The sequence below is a fragment of the Acanthochromis polyacanthus genome, chromosome 13, assembly GCF_021347895.1.
Source record: "Acanthochromis polyacanthus isolate Apoly-LR-REF ecotype Palm Island chromosome 13, KAUST_Apoly_ChrSc, whole genome shotgun sequence".
NCBI classification, from domain to species: Eukaryota; Metazoa; Chordata; class Actinopteri; family Pomacentridae; genus Acanthochromis; species Acanthochromis polyacanthus.
In genome coordinates, this window is record NC_067125.1 from 33,600,764 (window position 1) to 33,619,819 (window position 19,056).

The 19,056-nt window shown below is 41.6% G+C and overlaps 1 protein-coding gene across 3 annotated transcripts in view; it reads left to right on the plus strand.

Moving 5' to 3' along the window:
- Positions 1–12,880: 12,880 nt before the first annotated feature.
- The window catches only part of LOC110962640 (CD166 antigen homolog), a 43,947-nt gene continuing 37,771 nt past the window's right edge, over positions 12,881–19,056 (plus strand). The window contains exon 1 of one of the 3 annotated variants that reach the window (XM_051957971.1): positions 12,881–13,257. In XM_051957971.1, the coding sequence (XP_051813931.1) occupies positions 13,188–13,257 (70 nt within the window). In that variant the 5' untranslated portion in view covers positions 12,881–13,187. The remainder of the gene's footprint in view (positions 13,258–19,056) is intronic. The other 2 variants (XM_022210636.2, XM_022210637.2) reach the window with 2 other exon arrangements.

Genomic DNA, 19,056 nt, shown 5'->3' on the forward strand with positions numbered 1-19,056 from the left:
TATGGCTGCAGTGAGAGGTGACACCTGTAAGGTGCTTTTTTCACACCCTGCAAACAAGGTATTAGGAAGTCAGTTAGTGAGCAAACTTTATATAAGGGGAACTTTCAAAACAGGACCTGCAGAATGTTTTGTGGACAAAAAAATGGCTGAGAGACAGACAATATGCAAAAGCATGAATGCACTCAAACCAAAAGATTCATCTTTTCAAAAATATCATCTCGGTATAAAGCTAAAGCGATTACAGCAAAATGCAGTTTTAATTGGAAGCGATTTACCTCAATATAGTCTCTCATTAGGTTTAATTTGTTGCCATTCTTTCAGTTTAAAATCTTCTGGTTATTGCAAAAATGTCTAATTCAGCAAGCTATCTGCAAAATGAGGTTGGTTATTTGGTTTCTGTCTCTGGCATTTCAAACTGACCGATTTGATCATTGCAGGGTATGAAAGATGCTTCATCTCTAATTGTTTTGCAAGACATCATGCAAACATTAAGCAATCAGAAAGGTTTGAGAAGAAATCAAGCAGTGTCTGACAGCTGATTTTTAGTTGTTGTTGTTTTTTTTGGAAATGTGAAGCTAACTGAAAGTTGAGGCCAAGAAACGATGGAGCTGCTTTGCCACTGAGCGACTCAATACAATCAATAAATTCAGCAAATGAATGCAAGAGTATCGTCAGTGGATGCTGTGCGTCTGTGTTTGTGAGTGTCTGTCACCAATTGGGACCTGAACAAGGACTGTGAGCAGTAGTGCATTCAGCAATCTGACACTCCCTCAGAATAAAAAACAACAAGCCCTATTTTCTGTTGGAGACGAGCAGAAATTCATAGAAGGTTCCCGATCTACAGATGTTTTTTTCCCTTTACTGCAAACTAGCTTCACTGGAGACAACGGCATGTTATTTTGGTTACTCATATTTATTTCACGCTAAACTGGAAAATATTTAAAGAGGGCTTCATCACCAGAGGTTTCTGATTCAGGGCAGATAATAAAGCTGATAAAATATGCTAACAAGAAAAGGTGTTAAGATAGCAGTACTCAGTTTGTAATGAGTCTATCAAGAAATATGACCTTTGATCACTGCTGCACTCCATAACGGGTGTAGTTTACCTGAATAGAGCAGCACAAAAGTTAACAACTTTGTGATGAAGGTCTCAAAACCAACACTCGTGTAAGCAACTTTTATGCTGCAGGTATTTTGGTGCATTAATATTTCTTTCATGTTCAAAGCTGCAATTTTCAATATTTTGATATTAACAGCCTCAAATGACTTTGAACACTGTGACAAATTGCTTGTAGCAAACAACTCACTGATAATTATCTCCCAAAGCTACAGCTCCCTTCTGCTCTTAAGTGTCTTTCAGCTTTTTGTGATTTGATGATGCACAACTTTGCTGTTTTGTTCCAGTCATGTAGCTCTCATGAACTTGTTTTCAGCGAGAAGTTATTTTCTTCACAAATACTGTTCTGTTAAACCCATGGAACATTATTTATCCAGTGTCTAACAGCAGATAGACAAAGTTCGTGATGAATGAATGAATGTAATGGACTGTTTAACAGTTAAAAAGCCAGATTTTTCACTTAGATGGTGGAGGAGTCCCAAAATGGAGCTAAAAGAAGAAGAAAATAACACAAACAATGACTCCAAATGCAATAAAATTTCCTTATATAAACGTATGTGAATGTTGTGTCCCTTCTATAAAGCATTTAATTTAGTTAGCTGCACATGAAGCTAGTTTAGATGTGTTTTTGGATTTTGGATACAGAAGCAGTTGAATCTCACGTCATCATTTCAGCTAATATTAAACACATCTATAAATGCCAAGATAACCGAGCACCTCAGGCTTTTGGTGACATGTGGAAACCTCCTGAGATTTCCCCCACACTTACTGACATCTAAGGGGAGTTTTAAGGTGCCATTATGTAAAATGTTTTTCTCTATTTGTGGGATCTGTATGTAAGACACCTTGTCTTCTCGTGAATGCTGCAACTTTAACATATCATGATCAGATTTGTAGTTACAGGTGATATCTGTCTTTGAAGTATTTGTATGAAGTTCTACTAGAAGTTTTTCTCAGGCTACTGATGCTGGGGTTTTTATCAGAGCTGAATCAACAAACGAAGCTATTTCGTTTACGTTTAAATGAAGAACCTGTCAAACCCTACAATCCTTGTTTAGTGACACACTTTTCAAACAGCCGGATGCAAGGAGGATTATTGTAATGTATGTAAAGCTCAGACAAAAGGACATACAGGCCTCAGCGGAAAAATGCAGGACTTCTTGTTCTTCTACATTGTACAAATTTCTATGAAATCCCAGCGTTCTCTCAGACCACAAATGGCACCAGCTTATGCTGTTGTTGCGGATGAACAAAAAAAAAGTTCATCTTTATATATTTGATTACATTGCTGCTCTTTGATATTCTCGACATGCCCTTTTCATTCCAATATATCAGGAGATTGTATCTCACTTTGCCTGGTATCTACCCCTTCTGCTTTAAAGATTAACTGGCGAACAGAATGTCAACCTGCTTTCACCACTGTAAAAAAAAAAAAAAAACAGAAAAAAGAATAAAAAGTCAGCAGCACATGATAGCACACTGACAAATTATTTCAATAACTGTTCCTTTGAAATCCCTACATGGCGATGAGTGGGAACTTGTTTTAATTCTAATAACAGAATTGCCATAACATGACTTATCTTTTGTTTCAGAGTTAATTTCATGGAACATTTGGGTGTTGCGCGTCATTATGAGAAAGTGACGGAAGATGTTCACCCAAAAATATTCGCTGCCATATTAAAGAGGGATAACAAGACTGTGCCATTTGTGTTTATTCTGGGTTGTTGTTCAAAGCGTCAGCCTGCAGCGAGCAGCATTTAAGAAGTGCCGGTTCCAGCGGCAACCAGCCGCCATTAACTGACAAACCAACAAATAGTTTCAGGCTTAGGTGAGAAATAAACAATACTGACAGCTGACAGATGCCTGAGTTGTAGCAGACCGGTCTACATCTTCATGAATAATTGCTCTGCCTTTCATGTTGCCAATGAATTACATTTATGCATTCACAGCCAGGTAATTTGGGAAAACAGACACAACCGGCAGCCAAGCCTGCCAGACTGGGTCGAATATATCACACAGCAAACAGCTGCATCCACTGCAGAATGCAGGCAGAGACAGACTGTGAACATTTCACCTGTAATACATCTGAACTCTATTTTTTCCCCTCAGCCCTCGCTATGTAATTGACTCTCCCTCACATGTTTCATCCACAGTCAGGTGGATTGCTTTCCGTACGTTTTTATCAGAATTTCTCTAACAAACTTGATTCAGTGTTCTCGGTTAATACTTGGTGTGCTCATAATAACAACATTACAAATATAGACATGTTTTCCTCTGAATAATATCTTTTAAATTAAGACTTTACCAACTTTGAAGTCGTGATATGAATATTCGCCTTCATCTAAATGTTTAGTTGAAGCAAACAGAAAACTCCGTGTAATTTCCTCTCTAGGTAACCTGCTGTATGATCTTTGAATATTTTTTCTGCAGAAACTTCTCACAGATTTTATTCAACACACTGAGGAATCAACTCTTCTGCTAATACTTATAAAAACTGCATTGGTTTCTCTGTAGCATCTTTCCTCTGTAACATCTTTCCATCAGGCTGCAGGCCGGCGGGAATCGCTTTCTTTCACCCACCACAATGACTGTGACCACCGACTTCACAAGGAATTTGTCTCGGTGAATTTGCACCGACATGCAAGACAGTTCCACAATAAAGGATTAACCGACAAAAGGCAAGATCAAAATTTCACACGTGATGACAGGACATACAGTATGATCGTCAGCTATAGAAAATGCAATTACACGTTCAAAACTGCGTGCTGCGAGAGGTTAATGGCTAAATGTGTACCAAAGACATCGAACAAAATAAGACGTTCTTTGACTGTTGCATTATTGGCCACAATCATGCAGATTCTCTTGTGCTTTTAACTATTCAAATCTAGCATCTTGGGTGCATTAAAAGTACATTTCAGCAAATAAGAAAGTGTTTAGAACCACTTTTTGGGTAATTACTGGAAGAAAAAAAACAGGTTTTCCTATAATGGTGTTTTTATGCAGAAGGTAGACCTATGTATTTCAGCCTTGACTCCCTGCAACTATAAATAGATTTGACAGTGCAATCCTCAAGAATATGCAAAACCATAAAAGACAAGGATAGAATGCATTATTAAGCAGCAGCAGTCATAACATCAGTGTATTTACATGCCTTGGACTTCTTAGGCCATCCAGGAGCAAAAGTTCACTGAATTAAAGACGTTGTTAGTATTTTTATACCAGCAATGAACCAAATGAGTCCATGTGGAGTAAAAGAGGTTGCTTATAGTCACAGAGAATTATCCCCTGACTCTGCAGTTCTCTCTCAGTGTTTCAGCTACTTCATTCTCTCTGAAAGCAGGCAGCATTTAATGCAGCATTTGGCAGCTGGGAGGTTGGGCTAAAAGGAGTGTCAGTATTGGACTCCAAGCAAATGCTAATGTTGAACCGTAACTGCTGCAAGTGTAAATATGCAACAGGTTGCTAACAAGTTCAAACACATCAACTAAGCAGGTGATAATCATGCATTTGTAGTGTTGTGTGTGTGTGTTTAACAATAATGCATGCTTTGTCCTGCTAGTTTACTACACTCAGGGTCAGGAGAGAAGAAAATATAACGTGCCTTTATCAACTGTCACTCCCAGTGAAGCTGTGCACAGCTGTTAGATACATGCAAAACACTGTTATCATGCTGAAAAAAAACACCCCACCAATGAGCACGCATAGATGGCAACATTAGATACATGATTTGTCCCCGTCGTTTGTTTCACTTGAGCTGCTACAAAGAAGCAGTTTGCATCGATCAGCTTTAATATAAAGCATAGATGGCATGAGGAGCTCAAACAAAGAGATCCATTCTGCTTTTCTTTCGTGTAAATGTGAAGATTAGTTGGGGGGAAAAGTTAGGCTCTACTGAGAACAATGAAATCGATAAAACACAGACTCCTCACAGAAAGAGAGGTAACTCTGCATCGACTACAGGCTGCTCACACACTCAATCAGATTAACTAATGAAGCAATTATCGATCCGGAGTCGGGATGCTGGCTGGCGCAGGACTAGCCATTAAGTGGATCTTCCCCTCCCTTGGCCATACTGAAAATGTCAGGGTCACTGTGTTTGCTTCTTGACACAGTTTACCGAAGCCCAATCTGTAGGAGACTAATCACTCGCCTGCCTCCCACGAGTGGTTGTGGAGGGAACATCACCTCCACGGGAAGGAGGAGAAATTTGATTTTCACATAACTTGGAGAGGAGCCAAATTAACCTGTGCCGTGTTTGCTACTTTCAGCTGGGAGAAGAAGAAGAAGAAAAAAAAAAACCCAATGGAATGCAAAAGGGAGCTGTTTCTGCAGGGCTGCAAACGAGTAGCATCCTGTTCAGTCTATAAACCCAACTGCACCACCAGTTCTGCTCACTGCCACTGTTGCAATCATTCTGACAAAGCTGAATTTAATTATTTTTATACATGAAACACACCTATGATAATTAGTGTAGCTCTACAACATGAGCCAGAGGGGGAAAGAGAAAGAGAGAGACACAGAGAGAGAGAGAGAGAGAGAGAGAGAGGGGGTAAAAAATAGACTTGCTGTCTGCAGCATCCCTGAATGTCAGAAATGTGTACTTTCATTGCCCGAGTCCATGGCAACACAGGGTTGTTTGTTTCCATGCTCATAGCAGAAGCAGTGTCACAAGATGTCTCACAAGATGTCAAAATAGGAACACTCATTCTTTCATCAAATAAAAGACAGCAGGAGCTGGTACAGTTCCTCCGCTATGACATGATATATTGTAATTCATTATTCTGTGTGTAATCTCTTTCTCCAGTCATGGGGACTGACTGAAAATGCTCTCCTGTGAATACAAAATCAACCTGAGCTTCAGCTGCATTTATTCCAGTGAAAAGAAAAAAGCATGACATGAAGTTTTAGCACAGTCTTCTCACACTTTTTTTTTCTTCTTCTTCGCTTTCTACAATATTTAGTCCTTGAGCAGCCTCACCTGAAATCCCTATTATGACCGTGATGTTATTGTTTGGTAATTGAACACAGCGCTCCAGGCTTGGTCATCAGTCAGTCTCATTCACTTTCACCCACACAGGGGAAAAAAAAAAGCAAATAGTTCTCCTTTTCTCTCTCTCGGCGCACTGAGGCGGGAAAAATATTGCTTTGCGGTTAACTTCTAATCAAATTGCATTAGGTTTTCACAGCCTGTGCCCTCACTCCATTTGCACAAACCATCACAGACCTACATGAATTTCACACCCAGGGTGAGGAATACTTACTTCTTCACCCCGATAGATTTCTCCCCCTTTTGCCCAACACACACTGGAGCACGCGCACAGACGCACGCACTGCATTTTGTGATCAGACAAGCATGATCACGCAGTTACAGCACAGTGGTAAATCATTTTATTGGCAGCAAGTGTGGTTTTAATGACATTTTACATGCTCTGATGTTATTTTTTACCTACTTCTGAGATGGACTTGCTGAAAACTGTCACCGTTACACCCGTTTTAGAGCGCCGTGCTTGTACAGAGAACAGCTACCAACTATAGTCACGACCTATTTGTCATCGCACGGAAAGCCTGACTTGAAGCCACAACATGCAAGCAGATATAGACATCTGCAGACAATACATGGAGCTAAAAATGACTGCAAGTGAAGTAAAAGCTCTCTCAATGCCAGAGCACTCACATTAATTCTAATTATTAGATACCCATTGTATGGATATTAATTATGGCGGTTTTGCTCTTGAATGTGCCCTGTGAAATAATTGAAAAGTAAGTAATGAGCAAAGATTTTAATAATTAATTGTGCCTTAATTATTTATGTGAACATTTCTTTATTATAATTAACCTCGGACGTACATCCTATATCCTGCTTTACCGTGAACCTTATGTTCCCTGCCTGCGAGGCACAAAAGAAATGTGATACTCTGTGGCAATTTCTGCATGAAACAAGTCCAAGGCGGGGGCTGATTGAAAATATACCTCAGCGTGTGAGCGTGCGCATGCATCTGTATGTGAGAGTGCATGCTGGATGTGGCAAAAGGCAGAAAGTAACAAGTACTCAAGCGCTGTGCTAAAGTACAATTTTTGAGGTTCTGGCACTTTCCAGCTTGGAAGACATCCACTTTTGGTGCATTTCACACGGATAATTTACTTCCCTGCATTTATGTAATGGCTGTACTTTTGGGTTACTTTGGAAATTGTGGTTTCTCACAGTGATGAGTTCATTAAATGTCACCGTCGCCGTCAAAAACACATAAATAAAAATGCTAAAAAAAAAATCACCTTTTCAGGAGGTTTTAATAAATCATCACGAATTTCATTAATTTAACACACTGACAAACAGACCATGTTTCATACTTGAAAGCTGAAACTAGTAGTTGTTGAAAACAAATTTCCAGCATTGTTGATAATGAAATAGTCATTTGCCACCTTCTCAGATCTCTTTTGAATCACTGTGAACTGAGTATCTTTATGTTTAGAGCTGCTGGATGGACAAAACAAAAAGATGGATACTTATGTCAGTTTTCATATTTGTAAGATACCATGAAATCAGCTGATTTACTGTGAAAACCACCAGATTCTTTCAGCACATACGACTGCCACACTCTAAAAAGTTATGTTTTTATGAATGCAGTTTGCATGCATTTTTTTTTTAGAAATCGTGTTCAACCAACATACTATGTAGAGTTGGTGGAACTACCTTTAGATTAAAAAAAAACATAATTAGAAGTCACCAAAATTGTCCCGGCATGTTAAAATACTGGGATGGGACTTGTAATCCTGAACTCAAGATGAAGAAGAATGAGAATCTGTTGTAACTCATGTAACGCAGAAATTTGAGTTGAAATTACACACGATGTTAAGTTGAAACAATAGACAACCTAATAATGTCAACCCAAAACATTAAAATAAAGTTTGCAACTAAAATGTTCATCTAAATTGCTAAATTTAATTGCATAGCTTGCAATCATCATTGAGAAGTTGTCCAGTTGCTTTAAACTGAGGTAGTGTCTATTTGCCAGACAGATACGGACCCGTACGCGAGTCTCGCGAGTCAAGAAGCTGCTAACCACTGCAAACTGTTGAAAGGTAAGCAAAGGTTAAGGTTAGGGTTAGTGTTAGGGTCAGGTTTAGGGTCTGTACCTGTAGTACCGATGCTACGGGTCCGTACAGCTAGCGTCTACCGGGAGTCACGTGACCAGATCTCGCGTATCTGATTGGCAAATGGCAAGTGCCGTATCCGTAGTCCACAGGCTACGGGTACGGGTCCGTACCTCTAGCAACGACCTTAACCCTTTAAGCTACAGTCAATTCCAGCTGTTTTCAGTACAAAAAATCGCTAATATTCTATTTTTAAATAAAAAAATTACGAAAAATACGGGGAATATTGGACGGGCATCGGGAGGTGCATTTCCTTGAAAACGACCGATTCAGGGATTTTATACCGACTTCAGGACATGTTTTGGACAAAATAGTTTACTGGCTTGTGTCATCTGGATGTAAAAGGTTGGATTATGGCCGTTTTTTGTGGAATCTTTTTTTTTGTGTGTAATAATGAACCCGGAAATGTGAGTCGCGCTGTGTGCATTGAAGCCGTGTATAGAGAACGGATGGATGAATATTTGTTTTTGTCGGACAAATGTGTTTTTCTCACCCGCTGTGGTAATCGCATCTGAAAGTGGTTTATACCGGCAGATTCATGAGAATCTAAGCTTTCCATCGGCGTATAGTGTTTGTATAATCGCGTTTGCACCCGTCGGACATTCTTGAAATTCCTATGCAAATTAGTAGGTGTACCGCCGGCGGTACACTGAAGCTTAAACTGAAGCTCCTATGATTATTACCATGAACTGGATAACTGAGAATCTACACAGACATTTGCAACAATGCATTTAATTAAGTGATATGAAGAGGTTCCTTGCACTACTTCTTAGATCATGCATCTAAGAAATTTATGCTTTTTCTGGTATAAACGGAGGCGATTCAACCCAACTAATCAAAGTAAGGTTTGCAACCTAAAATATTAATCACAGTCAGTACATTAGTAAATAATTATCAGTAAATTAGATTGTATATCTTTCAGTCATCATGGCAAAGTCCATCTGCTTTATACTGAAGCCCTTATGATTATTACCATGACACAGATGACTGAAAATCTACACAGACATTTGCAACAACAGATTTAATTAAGTGATATGAATTATGTCCCTTGGATTACTTTTTAAAGTGTGCTGTTGAATAATATACACTTTTATGTGGTTTAAATGCAGGTGATTCAACCAAACCCATCCAATTAAAAGGTTTGTCTGAATCAGTAAATCAGAATTCAGATCTTACAGCCATCCTAGAGAGGTCCTTTTGTTTTCTAGTGAAGCTCACAGGATGGTTACCATGACCTCGATAACTGTAAGTCTCCACAAACACTGTGCAACCAGTGAAAGTGGCATAAGCAGGTTCTTTGGATTATTTTTGTGTGTAACTAACTAATGACCCCACCCAAACCACTGAAATAAGGTTGGGAACTTAAAAGGTTCACCTAAGCCAGAAAATTTTAATTGAATTCTTGCAGCCATCCTCGGAGACTCCTCTTTAACCCTAGAACACTAACGTTAAAATAAGTAACACCATCACTAACGTTGGGTATATTTTACCCGATATAATATCCTGGATAAAATACAGCTTTCATCAATTTATGTAAAAGTACAACACTGTATGCCAAATTGTAGTACTCTTCTTTAATTTCAAAACATGCAATATCACATAAATTAAAAAAAAAAAAGGTACCATGGCGGACCCTTTAAAAAGACAGCAAAATTATTGAAAAAACAGGTAATCCTGAATGATAAATTTCAGAACAAAAAAAAAAAATGGAGCTGGAAACTTGCTCTTCGGTCCACCCATTTCGAGGACATGTGAGCCTTGTCTGGTGAAGGCACAGTCTTCTTGCATCATTGACAACTGTGGGAGAGAGAGACAAAAAATGGCATTTTTTGAGAGGGAAAAAATGACCAAATTTTTTTGACTATATGAATTTCCTTAGAAATTACCATTAAGTGATGTTTATTCATAGCCATTATACTAATTAAGGATTACATGCAAATTCTGGGATAACTCTTAACTTACCTTATGCCTTACATGCAGTTGGTACAGGCAGGGTAGTAATGGCGAGGACACACTGGTCGACGGCAGACATGACACCTGTGTCGTGTCTTGCTGTCCGAGCCTGTGGGACAGTCAGCACACCTCACTAAGGGACCTCCGCTTTCTGCTGCCACTGGTCCAACCTCACCCGCAGGAGTGCCAGGTGTAGGGATGTCGCACACGCTGCAGATGAGGATTTTGAGCTGACGTGACAGACTTGAAGTGGGGAGCCTCTGCTTTGCCCATGGCTTGATGAGTGCCATTGCCAAAGCCTGCATATACTGCCTCCTCTTCATTTGTGTGTCACCTCTCTTCATGGCATTCTCCTTGTGAATGATCCATGAGTTTATCACACCAGCATTCATCATGCCATATAGCACACACAGTGGCCACCTCTTGGTTTTTCTTCCACAGCCGTATTGAGCACACATCTGGTCGAGAGTATCAACACCTCCCTTCGTTTGGTTGTAAAATTCCATCACTTCAGGCTTGTGAGTGGGTCCAATACTTGGTTGTGTGTGCATGGATGACAAGAGTAGGACAAGCTTCTTTTTTGAAGCGTCGTCACGGAAGAAGGACACCAAAGTTAGGTCTTTGGTGAAAAGAAAAGTACTGGAGTCTGGTATGCAATTTTCTTTATCTTTCATCACATGTGGGATCTCTCTTTTGTTTGCTTTCATCGTCCCCACAAGGGTCATGCCACAGTTCTCCAGCAGGTCGATCGCCAGTGGCACATGTGAACCAATTATCAGTGGTCACATTCCTGTTTGTCTGGTGATATTGCTTGGTCAGCTGCTTGGTGAAATAATGGCCAAGACTTTGAGTACACTGTGGTTGTGTCACCTGCTTCCCGAGATATAAATGTAAATAAATAAATAGATATAAATTAACATTAGCTACATGTCACTCACTTGTTAGCATGCCAGAGTAACCAAGCCTGTGACAGGATGACTGCTGTGGATGAAATGGGGCAGAGAATGTGGCCGGCCTGAATGTGGTTTCCCTTGAAAAGTGCAAAGAGCGCCTGTTTTAAACACACAAACACTAACGTCGGGTAAATTCCACCCGTAAAATATGTTACTCTCTATCACTAAAGTCGGGTGAAAATCACCCGAACGCATGCCTCTTGAAAAAAACATAGATGGGAGGAGGGAAACAAACATACAATTAATAACATCAGTGAGCAGCCTGAAGCTACCCAAGGACCCATGAAACTCAGACAATGGCAACACAATGAAAATCACATGACAAGAATTGTGTGGGTGAAAATCACCCGACGTTAGTGTTCTAGGGTTAAGAAAAGTCCACTTGCTTTTTACTGAAACTCCTAGGATTTTACCATGTCCTGGATAACATCTTGCAACCACACTTTGTGCCACTTAACACCACATACTTTAATACTGTTCAAATGCACGTGACCAACCCACCAAAGTAAGGTTTGGAACTTAAAACTTCAATCTAAACCAGTACATTAGATCAGTGGTTCTCAACCCTGTTCCTCAGGACCCCATGTCCTGCATGTTTTAGATGCTTCCCTGCTCCAACACACCTGATTCAAATGATCAGCTCGTCATCAAGCCTCTGCAGAAGCCTGATGACGAGCTGATCATTTGAATCAGGTGTGTTGGAGCAGGGAAGCATCTAAAACATGCAGGACATGGGGTCCTGAGGAACAGGGTTGAGAACTACTGCATTAGATTACAGATGCATAATCCAGCTTCCTGGAAATTATCGCTGTGACCTGGATGACTGAGAATCTACACAGACATCTTACAGCCATGCATTCATGAAAGTGATATGAACAGGTCCTTTGGATTTAAGAATGTGCTACTAAATAACAATCCAATCAACCATCCCATCGAAATGAGGTTTACAACTTAAAAGACTTGCCTAAGTCAGAAAATTTGAATTTAGATCTTGCAGCCATCCAAGAAGCTTCAGCAAAAAGCAAATAGACTTCTCGTCCAGTTGACTGAACATCTACATAGACATCTCGCAACTTATTAAGTGCTGTGAACGGGTGTCTTGGATTACATTTTAGAGTGTGCTACTAACTTTTGAGCTGGTTAAATGTGGTAACCAACCCATCAAAGAAAGGTTTTCCGAAATCAGTAAACTACTATTTAGATTTTGCAACCACCCTAGAAGCTTCTGGAAAAAAACAACTGGATTACTGAAGCTCCTTGGATTTTATTACCGTGACCTGGACGACTGAGAATCTACACAGACATCTCGCAACCATGCATGTAATTAAATGTTACCAATAGCTCTCTGGGATTACTTTTTAGTGCTTGTTACTAATTAAGATGTACTGTTTTGGCGTTTAAATGCAGGCAAAGTAGGGGGGTCTGTGTACTTGTTCCACAAGTCTGACATGTTGCTGCTTGAGTAAAGACTTCCCTTTGTACCTGTGTGTGTGCAGATGGAAGATGAGGGTGAAGAAAGAGTGGAGGGGGGAGGAAAAAGGGGGGGAGTTGGAGATGAGATGAAGCAGAGGAGGAGGAGGAGGAAGGGGGTCTTCAGGAAAGAGGTGGAGGAGTTGGAAGGAAGAATGGGAGGGAGGAGGGAGGGTGAGGCTGGTGCTGGAGGGGAGGTGGGGGAGTGAGGGGGCGGAGCTGCAGACAGGATCCTCCGCCCCTCTCTTCTCGCCTCTGAGCCCCTTCTCCTTTTTTTTCCTTCTTGCAATTACCTGTTCCACCCGAACTGATGCGAGCGCGACTTGGCTGAGCACATGCCACGTTGGGAGAAGAGCCAGAAAAACTGAAGTACAACTGAATCCACAGCAGCCAGATTCGCGGGGACAATTTAATTTAATCCACCTCCACACACAAGAAAACCCAACTCATCCAAGTGGGGGTTTATTTGCTTATTTTTTCTTTTTTTCCCCCTGAACAAATAACAAACCACTGCCGACAGAGGATCTGCGAGACGCGCAAGGATGCACTTGTTGTCCGCCAGCTGCGTGTGCGCCCTCCTCACCATCACCACCACCGCGCTGCTCCGCCAAGGTAAGCTTTTGTTTCATTCACTGGCCAGCGGTGTTGGCGGAAAGCCGCAGGTAGGAAGCAGGAAATTCCCAGCTGTCACATGCAGGTGCCTCCAAAACTTCAGTCCGGGTTATCGACCGCAATCCCCGGGAGACGTGGCGCACTGGTGTCGGTGTTTCCAAGTTTTGGAGTCAGAGATGCTCCTCCTGTGTGCCCATGTTAGATATGATTTCCACTTGAAATTGCTCTTGTTTCTTGCTTATAAGCCACCTATAATCCCATGATCACCTCTTTCCGTCTCTTTTGTGTTAAATGATAAGCAAACTTCCCCCTAACTCCACTTTGTTCTATAGGTAGCCTAATCCAGATTCATATCATTCAAAAGTGACTTTTTTCTGTTCAGAAACTGCTTATTATGCCACACTGAGATAATCATCACCCCTCAGTATTCACATGTGCTCATCCCATGATGTAGTCCATGACTCATATTTTTTTGCTCTGTGTGTGTGTGTGTGTGTGTGTGTGTGTGTGTGTGTGTGTGTGTGTGTGTGTGTGTGTGTGTGTGTGTGTGTTCTTTCTTTTCCTTAAGGCAGCCTGTTGTGTTGAATGATGCTGCTCTCACATCCTGTATGATTTCTTGTAATTATGGGCTGCCTGTTAGGTGGAGGAAAGCTCTCCTGACAGGCTCCTTCTAGTAATTACACGTAGGATGTGGGCAGTTTGTAATGGCTCGCACAAGTGAATGCACCCAAGTTTCAGAAAAAGAGAAATTATTTCGGGTGCATGATGTGATTGGAGCAACCATGCATTAAGTGGTGATTTTAAATTATGGCTTTAGAAATGGATGATTTGTTTCCCACTGTGGTGGCTCTCAAACAAAGAATGCTTTCCCCTCCACAAACAAGCTCTTAATTTTGTAAATTTTTTTTGAAGGGGGGATGTTTTTGTGTTTCTTTTTTCCTCTGCTCTGTGAGGCCAACAGGTAGCATGTGTTCCCATCACTCAGCCCGGGCCATAAGCAAAGCCATAAGCTCAGAGTGCCTCCTCGGGTTTTGGGAGGGGGAGGAAAAGGGGGGAGGCGGAGGAGAGGTTGATCTCACTGTGCTCTCTTTCACCTCGTCACACTACGGTGGCGCCTGTTGTTGTAAATTAACACCATGCAGCACCTATCAGTCAAGCTCAGGTGGTGTATTTGAGAGGAAACGAATGGCCCCTTTTTAGGGTGTTTTTTTTTTTTTTTGCACTGCTGTGCCGCTGCAGTGCCGTGTGCTTGAGACCGGAGGAGGAAGAGTGCTCTGAGTTGGTAATGAGGTTAGACTTTACGGTCGTCCAGCCACTGCTGTGTGTTCAGCAGACACATTGCCCTCAAGTGATGGTCAAAGCATGTGTGTTTGCTTACACTACCGACGGCCCAAAGAAGTGGTGCAAAAGGTGAACCAAACCTGAGGAGGTTTCTTTTGCCCTGTTTGCTTGGAAATCTGCCTTGAAGCTGGTTATGTGGAGTTTCTGGATTTGCAATAAGAGCCAGAAACTGTGTTTACTATATTTGAGTGAAAAGAAATAGAACCATGTGCTCGAGGCGAAGATATAACAAGATAACACAGTCTGGAATTAGTCTTGGAACAAATTGCCTAGAAAGATGTTTTTTTTTTGTTCACTCCCCCCCTGTCTCCACCCTTCCCCCACCCTCCTCACCCTCCTTCCTGAATAGACAGACAAGCGCTCGGTGCCACAGCTGGTATTACTTGTCAGGCGAGTGGGGCTCTCCCTTCTGCTAATGGACTAATCTGTTGTGGGGGGGGGGGGGTCACCCAATTTCACCTGAGATAGATCCACTCTCGGTCTCTTCATCTTCGCTACCTAACAGGGTTGTGTTGGGACTTGCGTCGTGCGTGTTGTGATGTTAATGCACAGGAAAAGGAGGCCAAAAAAGTAGCTTTAATTGTATGTTTGGGCTACATTTGAGATTTTGTTCAACTGTTCATTTGTGTGCTTGTGCACGTCTCGTCTTGTTTATAGGCGGTTTCCTCTTGATGTCTGAAGACTGCTTGTGGTTGTTTCTTCTTTCAAAAGGAGATTTCTTTGTGACTTGCCAAGTATCGCATCCCTTCATGCAAAATTCAGATGCATTCATGAGAAGTATGGCAACTCAACCGAATCATGGCTTTGAATAGAAATCCCGCGTCTATACTTCATTTTCGAAGCGATCACTTTGATACTTCATCTCCTCAAGTGGATAAATTGTTTGTGGATCAAAAGTTTTTTTTGCAAATGAATCACCGGATGTGACGAGAATACAATCAGCTTCTGAAATCAGGACGGAGTAAATATATGACTGGATTGATTGGGCAACAAAACGTGTGTAATCCGAGGAAACAACACCTCAAACTAACAAAGGGAACAAACCTCCTATTAATCAATAGTTCCTCACATTTACTGTAATAGAAAAGCTTAAACTGCTCCCATATGTGATATCTCTAAAAGTTATTATCCTGCTGGATGCTTAACCCAAATTGGCGGCTCATAATACCTCTCAAAAGACTTTGTAGGACTCTTAGTTCTGTGTGTGCAGCGAAAGTGTGAAGTGGAATCTTTTTCCAGCCTCGCACAGTCGGTACACTTGTGTTCTGGATGATAAAAGGCTGTAATATTAAGTGTAAAGTGAGACAGATGCTATTAGTCAAGCAAGGAAGTAAGTGAGATATAGGAAGGAGACAGATGTTCACTAAAGAGAATTGTTTGTTTATGTGCGTCACGTGCTCCATTGGTCTTGATCAGAATAAGGAATAAGTGGAAATCTGAGTAGCTCCTCAAACAAGAGAGGCCCCATTGAAGACATGCAAGGTCGTACTGTAAATTAAAGCAGCGTCAGGGTGGAGGGCCCAGTGTCACTTCCCATCAGGGGGTGCAGAATTCCTCCCAGTGCCCCTGGCAGCGGCGCTTTATAGCCGAGCATCAAGCCTGAACAGCTACTGACATGATTACTTCAGTTTCGGCGTTACAAACGACTAATAATAAAACCGGGAAGCTTTGGGGGTGACGTCAAACTAAAAATAACCCAGGGTTATGATGAAATTGGAACGTGACTGTTACATAGCCTTTGATGCCGCGCTTTAAGAGCAAAGAGCAGGTTTTTCTGCAAAATCTAGATTAAAGTTGATGCTAACCTGCTCTACTTCTAAAAGAGAAGGGGGGAAGCTTTGGATACTACAGTTTCTAAGAAATCAGGCCGGTGCATCAGTGTTTCCCCTGAGAAATGATGCTCGTAACATGTGCATCTTTTACCATATGGTGCCTGGAGTCTGCTCAAGCACACCTAAAATTAAACGTAGACTAATTTATGGATCGTGCAAGTAAACGCACAGTTATCTGTAATACAGTTCATTGCATTGCTGATTTCGTGTGGTCTTTGTCTGCCCGGCACCCCCCACACACACCCTTCTGTTCCACACCACCCACAGCAGGACGCTGAACAGGTGGAGGAGTGTTGGTTTTTTTGGGTCGTGAAGGGGGTGCGTGTCTCTTTATGATTCCTCTTTGTGTGTGTACAGTTGTTGAAAGAACAGCTTGCTGCCGTCACTCACGTTAAGCCAAGTGACAACTTCTAGCCTCATTATTTGCTAGCAGTTTACGAGAACAGCTCTGAAACTGTTTTTTTTTTTTTTATAATATATTGAGACGAGCCTGAAGAAATATGAGCTTCCACATGAACATGCTGAGTTTTGTACACGTCAGAACAGAGCAATTCCCTTTTCTGCTGGACTCAACAAGCTGAGAGATGTATGAGTGGCTTTGCCTTGAGAAAATGAAAGGACCTGGGTGGCAAAAGTAATCACTCTCAGGCAATGACTCAATGAGAAAAAGGTCCTTTGTTCGCCTGTGACAGTTTTACACGCAGGATTATCAGTAAAACAGCAGCAAGTGAATCTTAATTACACTTTGGTGATTGGCTTGCCCCACTTTTACAGCCGGAGTGGGAGATATATTCAATTATTATAATCTCAGCTAAACTTGCCACTTCAGCTGTCCATTTTCTTACTTTCATTTGCAGGTCAGGTTGAGGGGAAAATAGTTTGAATGTAGCACTTTTTATTGACTTTTTGTACATGCTGCTTTACAATTCACACAAGGTGAGATCGTTTTCAAGCCAAAAGAGAGAGAGCTTTCATAATGTTCCACCAGACAGACTAACATCTCAGTTTCTGTCTTTGCCGTTTCCTCATTTTCCTCATTGCACACAGGTTTGTCGCTCTGCCATGCAAAATAATGGTTTATTTGTGATCCGAGGGGGAGGGACCAGAGTTCCATTGTTTCTGCTGTAAAGAAAGACTTAACAACAGGAGTGAGATGACTGTGCTATGCAGTAGTGCTTCTTTCTTTATGCAAGAATACCCCCATTGAAATGCATGAAGCTATCCTTGGTTTTGGTGAAAGCAGAACGGCACTCTGAAATTGGGCAGCTCTTGTTTCAGGGACACACACGCACAAAAAAAGTGAGGTTGTCTCTGTCTTTTGTCATTGACGCATCCCCCCAGCTTTCTCTGGATTCCTGTGGACTCCCGCCGACTATTTTGTGAGGCTGGCTCTTTTTAAACAAATGAGTGTATGATAGCGACTTCTTGCTCCCGCTCCTCTCTTTGTCATTAATATGGAACAGCACACACCCCTGCTGCCGGTCCCTGCACTTCACATGTGCAACCTGACTGAAGGAAGGAGGGGGAAGCATCTCTCCTTCATATGAAAAGCCTGTGGCCACACCCATCTTTAACAGGGCTGGGATCTTTGTTCAAATTCTCCATTAGAGTCATTGCTCTGTTTTAATGAATTCTCTGAGTGGCCTCCATTAACTGTGATGGTAATGATTCGACCTGTGAGGATATCTAAAGAGCGCCACAAAGGAGCCACATGTATATGGGAAGCAACAGGGCCTGGTGCTCATGTGGCTTTTGTTTTATGTGAATTACATTTAATTAACTGCTTTGTCTCATTAAATATTTCTTATATATTAAACAAAGACGAAGCGGCAGCAGCACAGTGTCACCACATGGGAGCACCAGCAGCAGGAGGCTCACACTGACCCACAGAAGGGGGGTGATTCTCTTGATATTTATGCCAGCACTCCCATAAAGTCGGTATTTCTGCCCATTTACGAGGGCTGCTCGGCAAGGCAGGAGGTTGCTATTGTACCGAACTTTCATTTTGACTTTGTCTGAGGTTCAGGCAGGTTGACGCAGGTTTTGTCCAACAGTTGAAACATTCATTTCAAGCCTCGGGCCAGCTAATAAAATGACATGCAGTTTTGTCTTCCCATTCATTTCTGAATCATCCTCTGTTGGGTCAGAAGCTCTTTTGCAATACAGAGAAGTAATCTATTCATTCCCGACACTGTTTAGCAGTTTTTCATTCATGAAACATTGCACCACTCCACGTTATGTCCCACCCTTGGGACTCAACAGAACAGTTTTCTGTCTGCGTTTGACCTCTGTATTCACATTCTTGCCATTTTAAAAGCTGTTTCTTTGTGTTGTGCTGATGTCCACCATCCTTCCCGCGAAGACTGCAGCAGCAGCCTGCAGCGCCTGGAGCTATCTTTGATTATATGCTGCTACGGTTGAACTTGTGGGAGACAGGAGTTCTCATTCAGGGAGATTCTCTTTCACAAGGGATTGCAGGAGTGAATCTCCGACTGAAATTAAAAGCCCATCAGTCTGGCAGCGTCTGAGTAACAAACAAGATGAAAGATTAAATGGTTGGCCCATCTCTCAGGGTCATCAGTGTATCAGTGCACTTGTGACTACCATTAGCTTTTTATTATGGTCT